Source organism: Nansenia antarctica (assembly GCF_963989245.1).
Source record: "Nansenia antarctica genome assembly, chromosome: 16".
NCBI classification, from domain to species: domain Eukaryota; kingdom Metazoa; phylum Chordata; class Actinopteri; order Argentiniformes; family Microstomatidae; genus Nansenia; species Nansenia antarctica.
The window spans coordinates 28,317,515-28,328,194 of NC_137686.1; the positions used below are offsets into that span (position 1 = coordinate 28,317,515).

A 10,680-nucleotide genomic window follows, 5' to 3' on the forward strand; every position below is an offset into this window, starting at 1 on the left:
TTGTGGGGTTTTGTGTTTTTGTTTTTGTTTTATGGTAGTTTAGTTTCGGAACACCCTCTGGGTGGTCCGAGGGGGGATGTGTCGTATATTTCTGTAGTATGTATGATCTATGTATGAATATGTAGTATATTTTGGACACACACACATGCCAGGGCATGCAGGGACATGATGCCCTCTAACAATGGGGGTTCTATGGCAACCAGATGACCAGCAGGGACCTTTGGGGGTTGGGCAGGGACACACATACGCGCTGGCCCCTCCCCTCTGGAGCGGAACGGGGAGAGAGAGAGAGAGAGCGTGCTCTTCCAGCCCAGGGTCCACGGGGAACAGACGTAATGTATATATCTGCCTGTAACTGATTAAATTGTCTTAAAACTCAATATCTGTTCGTTGATTCATAACCAAAGAGAAAGAAGCAACACTATCTATATATATTTACTATTTACTTTAATCCTATCAACATTACCACAGTCATAAAGAGTCCTCAGGAAGGACCACACCAGACAGGAGATACTGGTGGCCTTCTACCGCTGCGCAGTGGAGAGCATCCTCACCTACTGCATCTGCAACTGGTTCTCCAGCTGCACAACCGCAGAGAGAAATGCGCTACAGAGAGTCGTGAGAACAGCCCAGAAGATCACCGGCGCCCCCCTCCCCTCTCTGGAAGAGCTGTACAACACACGCTGCCTCAGGAAGGCCTCCAAGATCTCCAGAGACCCATCCCACCCTGGGTACGAACACTTTGCTCTGCCCTCGAACAGGCGGTACAGGACCATGTTTGCAAGGACAAACAGACTGAAGCTCAGCTTCTACCCCAGGGCCATCCAGGCCCTGAACACAGCAAAGACCTAGGTTCTGGGCCCTGGACAGTCTGGACGGATTGATGGCAGCTGCTGGATTGAAAAATCAGGTGTAGTGCTGAGGCACAAATGTGTACATTTCAAGCCTGCAAACTGCGACACTTTAAATGAATGTGCAATAACACTATGTGCAATATGACAACCCTAGGGTACATAAGGTTGCAGAGAAATAGGAAATGTTAGAATAGGTATAGCATAGCATAGAGTACAGCACAGTGTTTTATCTGTACAGTATAGTATAGTGGATAGTGTACATAGCCTTTATTTATGTAAACCAGCTCCTTTCCCTTCTTGTTTTTTTAGTTGTTGTTTTTTCCTAGCACCAGGGGAGCCCCCCCTACTAAATGTCGTTGTTTGGTACCTGTACTATAACAATGACAATAAAGACCATTCATTCATTCATTCATATTCAAATCATATCTTCATTATTGTCCCGAGGGTGTTAGACAGGTCAAGTGCTGTCAGCTGCGTCGACAAATTCCGTCCTTAAAAATAGCCGTAATATTTCACACACACACACACACACACACACATACACACACATACACACACACACACACACACACACACACACACACACACACACACACACACACACACACCATGTTGCCACATTTCTGTTTAACATATTTCCTGACTGCAATCCACTGCTATGACCTTAGCTTACAGTATATATATATATATATATATATATATATATATATATATATATATATATATATATATATATATATATAATTCACTTTAATTATTATATTATATATATATATAATATAATAATTAAAGTGATTAATGAATTATTGTTCAACTATTATTAATGATGTAATTAATTCACTCGTTCATTCATTTTACAACACTTACACACCGTGCAGGATGGATGGATGGAGGAGAGGAGGGACGGAGGTGAAAATGGGGAGAGGAAAGAGGGAGACGATCGGTAGTGGATATGATACAGTCTGTGATGCAGGAAGAGGGGGATGACAGGAGAGGAGAGAGGTCCCCCTGCACGTGCACGAAGGTGTGCTACTACTCTCTCTCTCTCTCTCTGTCCCCCTCTCCCTTTCTCTTCCTCTGTTTCTCGATCCATCTGTTCCCTCCCTCTCTCCCTCCCTCCCTCCCTCCCTCCCTCCCGCTCTCCATCCTCTCCACTTGCATCACAGCCTCATGCTAAGCACTCAGCCAATGAGATGCTCCGCACCATGATCATGTGACCTCAACCTCCAACCACCCTCCAAGAGGTACCGGCAAAAAGAGGGGAGTGTCTCTCTCCCTCTCTCTCTCCCCCCCCTCTCTGTCTCTTTCTCTCACGATATCATTCTCTCCCTCTCTCTCTCTTTCTCTCTTTCTCTCTCTCTTTCTCTCTCTCTCTCCCTTCCCTCTGTCTCTCTCTCTCTCTTCCTCTATCTCTTTCTCTCACAATCTCATTCTCTCTCTCCTCCTCCCTCCCTCCCTCCCTCCCTCCCTCCCTCTCTCTGAGTCAGACCAGGCTGTGAGAGTCTGAAGCTCCCTGGACGTACAGAACCCACCAGAAGAAGCAACAAACACAGCGTTTTGCCTGACAAAAGAGGAGGAGGAGGAGGACAAAAAGGATACCCAGATACCAGTCTTTCTTCCTTTCTTCCTTTCTTTCCTCACCCCGGGAACAGAGGGGATGAGAACACACTGAGAAGCGAGGGAGGATTGGAGATGGAGGAGTCTCTCTCGCCGGTGGTGGAGCAGCATGGGGAGGGGGAGGGGGGGGGAGGGGGGGGGTGGGGGGGGAGGGGGGTAACGGGTCGCTGGCCTCCCTGCCCCCCCCCCCCACCATGGCCCCCGCCGTCCCGCCCTTCGTGAAGCTGGGCCTGACCGTGGCCTACACCCTCTGCTACAGCCTCCTCTTCACCTTCATCTACGCCCAGCTGTGGCTGGTGCTCCACTACAGACACAAGGTAACTACAGACACGAGGTAACCACAGACACAAGGTAACTACAGACACGAGGTAACTACAGACACTACAGACACAAGCTAACTACAGACACAAGCTAACTACAGACACACGGTAACTACAGACACAAGGTAACTACAGACTCGAGGTAACTACATGGTGTTGCGTGGGGGAGGGGGGGAGGGGGGGGAGGAGGTGTCACAGCGTCACAACTGCTCCCAGTTGGAACTGTTCTGACGTTCATAACCTCAAAATACATCCTGTTGTCTTTCAGTGAGTCGGACTAATAAAGCTGTGCTGTGTTTGAACGTGTCTCCGCCTCCACCAGGGGTTCAGCTTCCAGACAGACAGCCTTCCCAGCATCTCCCTACCTTGTGTCTGTTGTCTCTGTTGTCTCTGTTGTGACTAATAAAGCTGTGCTGTGTTTGAACGTGTCTCCACCACCGCCACCAGACAGCCTTCCCAGCATCTCCCTGCCTTGTGTCTGTTGTCTCTGTTGTCTCTGTTGTGACTAATAAAGCTGTGCTGTGTTTGAACGTGTCTCCGCCTCCGCCAGAGGTTCAGCTACCAGACGGCGTTCCTGTCCCTGTGTCTGCTGTGGGCGGCCCTGCGCACCCTGCTGTTCTCCTTCTACTTCCAGGACTGCGTCACGGCCAACGCCCTGGGGCCCTTCCCCTTCTGGCTGCTCTACTGCTTCCCCGTCTGCCTGCAGTTCTTCACCCTCAGCCTCATGAACCTCTACACAGCCCAGGTACGACCCGTAACCCTAACACCATAACCCTAACCCTAACCCTAACCCCCTAACCCTAACCCCCTAACCCCCTAACCCTAACCCTAACCCCCTAACCCTAACACCATAACCCTAACCCCCTAACCCTAACCCCCTAACCCTAACCCCCTAACCCCCTAACCCTAACCTCCTAACCCCCTAACCCCCAAACCCCCTAACCCTAACCCCCTAACCCTAACCTCCTAACCCTAACCTCCTAACCCCCTAACCCCCTAACCCTAACCCCCTAACCCTAACCCCCTAACACTAACCTCCTAACCCCCTAACCCCCAAACCCCCTAACCCTAACCCCCTAACCCTAACCCCCTAACCCTAACCTCCTAACCCCCTAACCCCCTAACCCCCTAACCCTAACCCTAACCCCCTAACCCTAACCCCCTAACCCCCTAACCCTAACCCTAACCCCCTAACCCTAATCCCCTAACCCTAACCCCCTAACCCTAACCCTAACCCCCTAACCCTAATCCCCTAACCCTAACCCCTAACCCCCTAACCCTAACCCCCTAACCCTAACCCCCTAACCCCCTAACCATAACCCCCTAACCCCCTAACCCCCTAACCCTAACCCCCTAACCCTAACACCCTAACCCTAACCCCCTAACCCTAACCCCCTAACCCCCTAACCCCCTAACCCCCTAACCCTAACACCCTAACACCCTAACCCCCTAACCCCCTAACCATAACCCCCTAACCCTAACACCCTAACCCTAACCCCCTAACCCCCTAACCATAACCCCCTAACCCCCTAACCCTAACCCCCTAACCATAACCCCCTAACCCCCTAACCCTAACCATAACCCCCTAATCCCCTAACCCTAACCCCCTAACCCTAACACCCTAACCCCCTAACCATAACCCCCTAACCCCCTAACCATAACCCCCTAACCCCCTAACCCTAACCCCCTAACCATAACCCCCTAACCCTAACACCCTAACCCCCTAACACCCTAACACCCTAACCCCCTAACCCTAACCCTAACCCTAACCCTAACCCCCTAACCCTAACCCTAACCCTAACCCTAACCCTAACCCTAACCCTAACCCCCTAACCCTAGGCTCAGCCTCATGAACCTACACAGCCCAGGTAGGGCTGCTGACTGGAGGAGGTCTTTATGAAGCCTAGCCCTATCCCTAGCCCACCCATGAAATATTAGAAATGTGGGACCATTGGGCTGTGGGGACATAGGGGTGACCCCCATAGGGCAATGCTACGCTGCTTAGCCACCTAGCAGGGCGATGCTACATCTATTCATAGCATGCGGGACCCCTCACACAGTCATTACACATTACTGACCTGAGGACAGGACAGGACATGGGGGCAGGGGCAGTTACATTTCAAATTAGTCAATTCATAGGAGAGGGGTTAGGGTGTCGATGTTCCCACAGCCCAATGTTCCCACATTTCCAAGTACGGTAATCTAACTAACCCTCTCTCTCTCTCCTCTCTCTGTCTCTTCCTCTACCTCTCTCTCTCTTTCTCTCTCTCTCTCTCTCTCCTCTACCTCTCTCTCTCTCTCTCTCTGTCTCTGTCTCTTCCTCTACCTCTCTCTCTCTCCTCCTCTACCTCTCTCTCTCTCTTTCCTCTCTGTCTCCTCCTCTACCTCACTCTCTCTCTCTCTCTCTCTCTCTCTCTCCTCTGCCCATCTCTCTCTCTCTCTCTCCTCATTGTCTCCTCCTACACTTCTCTCTCCCTCTTTCACTCTCTCTCTCCTTCCTCTGACTCCTCCTTTACAGCTCTCTCTCTTAGTAATCTAACTAACCCTAATTTGGTGAAAATCTGTAATTGTGCATTTGTTTTTTATTTTTTTAAAGTCTCAATAGCCCCCTATGAAATATTTAGAAATGTGGGACCATTGGGCTGTGGGAACATAGGGGTGACCCCAGGAGAGTAGAGATTAGAGTACCCTCACAGGATGAGAATAATAATTTAAAAAAAATATTTTCCTTCGAATCCTTCTTCTAGCATCATGACTGCCAGCAGCCTCTGGTCCCATAGCATAGACGACTTCTCCTGATGTTGACTGAAGGACAGTAGATGAATCAGTTACTTAGACAAAATGTATTTGTTAGATAACGGCATCTGCTAAATGCCACAAATGTAAATGTAGAATGAATGGCCGTCAGAATCAAGGAACTTCAGCTGGGGGACATTGTGAGTGTGTGCTGGCCTGGGGGACATTGTGGACATTGTGGCTGTGTGCTGAGGGACATTGTGGACATTGTGAGTGTGTGCTGGGGGACATTGTGGTTGTGTGCTGAGGGACATTGTGAGTGTGTGTTGAGGGACATTGTGAGTGTGTGCTGAGGGACATTGTGACATTGTGAGTGTGTTCTGAGGGACATTGTGGACATTGTGAGCGTGTGTTGAGGGACATTGTGAGTGTGTGCTGAGGGACATTGTGAGTGTGTGTTGAGGGACATTGTGAGTGTGTGTTGAGGGACATTGTGAGTGTGTGTTGAGGGACATTGTGACATTGTGAGTGTGTGCTGGGGGACATTGTGACATTGTGAGTGTGTGCTGGGGGACATTGTGACATTGTGAGTGTGTGCTGAGGGACATTGTGACATTGTGAGTGTGTGCTGAGGGACATTGTGACATTGTGAGTGTGTGTTGAGGGACATTGTGAGTGTGTGCTAAGGGACATTGGGACATTGTGAGTGTGTGCTGAGGGACATTGTGAGTGTGTGTTGAGGGACATTGTGAGTGTGTGTTGGGGGACATTGTGACATTGTGAGTGTGTGCTGGGGGACATTGTGACATTGTGAGTGTGTGTCTTGTCTTCCTGCAGGTTTACTTCAAGGCCAAATCCAAGTACACCCCGGAGCTGCTCAAATACAAGTACGGAACCTACCGGATATTTCCCTTCCTTTCCATTATACCTCTCTCTCTCTCTCTCTCTCTCTCTCTTTCTCTCTCCTCTCTCCTCTCTCTCCCTCTCTCTCTCTCCTTCCTCTGACTCCTCCTTTACCTCTCTCTCTCTCTCCTCCTATAGGCTGCCTCTCTACCTGGTCTTCCTGTGCGTGAGCCTCCTCTTCCTGGTTGTGAACCTGGCCTGCGCCCTATTGGTCAAGATGACGTCCACGGAGGTGAAGAGCGTGGTGCTGGTGCGCGTCACCATCAACGACACGCTGTTCGTCCTCTGCGCCGTCTCCCTGTCCGTCTGCCTCTACAAGGTGGCCAAGATGTCCCTGGCCAGCGTCTACCTGGAGTCCAAGGTATTTATTTATCTCTCTCTCTCTCATCTCTGTCTCTCTCTCTCTCCTCTCTGTCTCCTCCTCTACCTCTCTCTCTCTCCTCTCTCTCTCTCTCTCTCCTCTCTGTCTCCTCCTCTACCTCTCTCTCACTCTCTCTCTTTCTCTCTCTCTCTCTCTCCTCTCTGTCTCCTCCTCTACCCATCTCTCTCTCTCTCTCCTCATTGACTACCTGGAGTCCAAGGTATTTATTTATTTATTCGTTTATTTAAAAGGGACAGTGGACAGTCATTGACTCTCCCTGAGTTAGCTCTCTCTCTCTCTCTCTCACCCTCTCTCTCCTCCTATTGTTTTTTAAATGTATTTATTTATTTACCAGGGACAGTGCACATTAATCAACAACAAATCAGTTTCCACATCAATGTAAATGCGCCAGAGTTAGCTCATGAGCTAATTTCCATCTGTAGTCCCTGAGCAGGCTATTACAAAATGAATGGTGTAGTGTCATTAAAAACATCAGCAAGCACAACAAAGCGACACAACAGGCAACACACTACATGACAATACAAGACACAGCAAGACAATACAAAGATAAGCAGGCACAGCAAACGTGACGCAACATTGCAATACAGTACAAAACGAGATAGTACACAGATACATGACAAAGTGACGAATATAATTAAAAACAGTGTTTACGAGCAGTGCTTGAAATGAGTATGATTACTCATGATCACACATTTGGTTTAGTTTAAGCCACCCCTTAAGTTTAAGTCTAAAAGTTAGAAAGCTATTGCACCGTCTTAGATCAGTAGGAAGAGTAAGCTCTGACTGAGAAGACTGTTTGCCCAAACTTACTACGTCTAAATGGAACATCACAGTCTCCTCTCGTAGTTGCCCTTGTTGCCCTGCTGTTACTATCCTTCTGAGTTATAAACTGACTCAGTGGGGGAGGTGCAAGCCCATGTAGAACCTTCCTCTGACTCTTCCTCTCTCTCCCTCTCACCCTCCCTCTCCCTCTCTCTCCCTCTCTCTCCCTCTCTCTCTCTCTCTCTCTCTCTCCCCCCCTCTCTCTCTCTCTCACCCTCCCTCCCTCCCTCCCTCTCCCTCTCTCCCTCTCCCTCTCTCTCTCTCTCCCCCCTCTCTGACTCCTCCTCCTGAAACCAATGAAACGATCTCCTGCCTGCCCATTGGTCGGTCTCAGGGGACGTCGGTGTGTCAGGTGACTGTGGTGGGCGTGCTGGTGGTCCTGCTGTACGCCTCGCGGGCCTGTTACAACCTGCTGGTCCTGGCGCTGACCCACGTCCACACCATCAACACACACCACTACGACTGGTACAACGTGTCTGACCAGGTACACACACACACACACTCACACACACACACACATGAACACACACACACACAGATACAGACACACACACTCACACACACACACACACACAAATGCGCACACACACACACACACACACACACACACACACACACTCACACGGACACACATACAGACACGGACATACAGACAGACAGACAGACAGACACACACACACACACATGCACACACACGGACAGACACAGACAGACAGACAGACTAGCACGCACACACGCACACACACACACACACACACACACAGACACATAGGCACACACACACAGAGATAGACAGACAGACGGAGACACACACACACACACGCACGCACGCACGCACGCACGCACCCACGCACGCACAGACAGACAGACACAGACACAGACACCACACATGCACACAGACACCCACCTCACTGCCAGTGTGTGTGTGTGTGTGTGTCTGTGTGTGTGTGTGTGTGTGTGTGTGTGTGTGTGTGTGTGTGCAGGCAGACCTGCGGGGGTCCCTGGGGGACGGGGGGTACGTGGTGTTCGGGGTGGTCCTGTTCGTCTGGGAGCTGCTGCCCACCTCCCTGGTCGTCTTCTACTTCCGGGTCCGCAGACCCCCCCAGGACAGGGTGAGAGAGGGGGGGGGGGGGGGTGAGTGTGAGTATGACTGTAAATGTGAGTGTGTGTAATCTAATTTGTGTGTGTGTGTGTGTGTGTGTGTATGTGTGTGTGTAAGTAATCTAATATGTGTGTGTGTGTGTGTGTGTGTGTGTGTGTGGGTGTAATCTAATGTGTGTGTGTGTGTGTGTGTATGTGTGTGTGTGTGTGTGTGTGTAGAGTGTGTCAGGCCTGCCCAGCCTGTCCTCCAGAGGTTACTTCTTCGACAACCCCCGTCGCTACGACAGCGACGACGACCTCCGCACCCTCCCCCAGAGCACAGCCAGGTACACACACACACACACACACACACACACACACACACACCTCAACTGGTCAACTGCTCAATAGACTGGTTATTATAAGAGAATGAATGAATGTTCATTTAGGGAAGTTCTCCTTCTAGTGTTTATAACTCTCCCCCTCCCTCCCCCCACTCCATCTTCTCCCCTCCTCCCCCCTCCCCTCCCTCTTCTCCCCTCCTCCCCCCTCCTCTCACTCTCCCCTCCCTCTTCTCCCTCCCCCTCCCCCTCCTCCTCCCACCTCTACCTCCTCCCCCCTCCCCTCCCTCTTCCCCCCTCCCCTCCCCTCCCTCTTCTCCCTCCTCCCCCTCCCCCTCCCTCCTCCCCCCTCCCCTCCCTCTTCTCCCTCCCCCTCCCCCTCCTCCCCCTCCTCCCACCCCTCCCTCCTCCCCTCTCCTCCCCCCTCCTAGCCTAGCCACAGAATGCTACGACTGGGGCAGCAGGAATAGCAGCTTCACCATCAACACCTCGGTTGCCGCGGACGACCAGCGCCTCACCACGGCAACCCGAGAGCTCCAACCCTACGCGTAGACCCCCCCCCTCACAGTAACCACGACAACCAGGAAAGCTCCACCCCCTACCCATAGACCCACCCCCCCCTCACAGTAACCACGACAACCAGGAAAGCTCCACCCCCTACCCGTAGACCCCCCCCCTCACAGTAACCACGACAACCAGGAAAGCTCCACCCCCTACCCGTAGACACCCCCCCCCTCACAGTAACCACGACAACCAGGAGAGACTCCTCCCACCCCCTACCCGTAGGAGAGTCTAGTCTAGCCTCCACTGTACAGCACAGCACTGCACTTTGAGATGCCTCCTCAGTATGCACTGCACTCAGTATTATGTCCCTCGCCAGCCACCGTAGCCTGACCGCAGGCTCAGAGATGTTGTGGTCTCTTTTGGTAAATGTTAAACAGACTGACTTATGTAGATATGCCTGTATCCAAAGCGCTTTACAACGGCCTCTCATTCACACATTCACACACACATTCACACACACATTCACACACACATTCACACACCGATGGCGGCCAAGCTGCCATGCAAGGCGCCGGCCGGCCCCGCTCACTGGGAGCAATTTGGGGGTTCAGTGTCTTGCCCAAGGACACTTCGACTTCATGTGGCCAGCCGGGGCCCGAACCGCCGATCTGCCGACCTTGCGGTCATTAGACGGCGGCTCTACCTCCTGAGACACAGCCGCCCCACAGCCACGTCATTTTGTACTGACTTCCTACTTCCAGTTTTGAGACAAAGAGAGAAATGGTCCTAAAAACATTGAGAGGATGTGGATGTCGGTTCAGACTTGTTGATGAGACCGTAGATCGTCAGCCTAGCTGCCTGCCTAGCACTAGAACAGCCGTGCCTATTTTACCTACTAGTAGAGCCGCCTCGGGGGTCAAATAGACCCCCTTTTTAGAATGTAAATCTGCTACTTCCACACAAAGATCAGTAGTTGGCCGTCTTGTAGATTAGCCTGCCTCCTACCTACACAGAAAAACTGCAAAATAGCTTTATATGCTAGCTTATCCTGATGTGATTTTGAAAATGTAAGGATACTGGGTGGTAGAACACCACATGATAAAAAAAGTCACGAAAGGAGG

The 10,680-nt window shown here is 51.1% G+C and overlaps 1 protein-coding gene across 1 annotated transcript; it reads left to right on the forward strand.

Moving 5' to 3' along the window:
* Positions 1-1,769: 1,769 nt before the first annotated feature.
* On the forward strand, positions 1,770-9,607 carry gpr137bb (G protein-coupled receptor 137Bb; the record flags this gene model as incomplete). The annotated part of the gene is made up of 9 exons (XM_080547135.1): positions 1,770-1,797; positions 2,580-2,788; positions 3,342-3,536; positions 6,365-6,414; positions 6,569-6,791; positions 7,969-8,118; positions 8,618-8,746; positions 8,955-9,061; positions 9,487-9,607. The coding sequence occupies 9 exons, from the start codon at positions 1,770-1,772 to the stop codon at positions 9,605-9,607; spliced, it is 1,212 nt and encodes a 403-aa protein (XP_080403261.1).
* Positions 9,608-10,680: the final 1,073 nt, after the last annotated feature.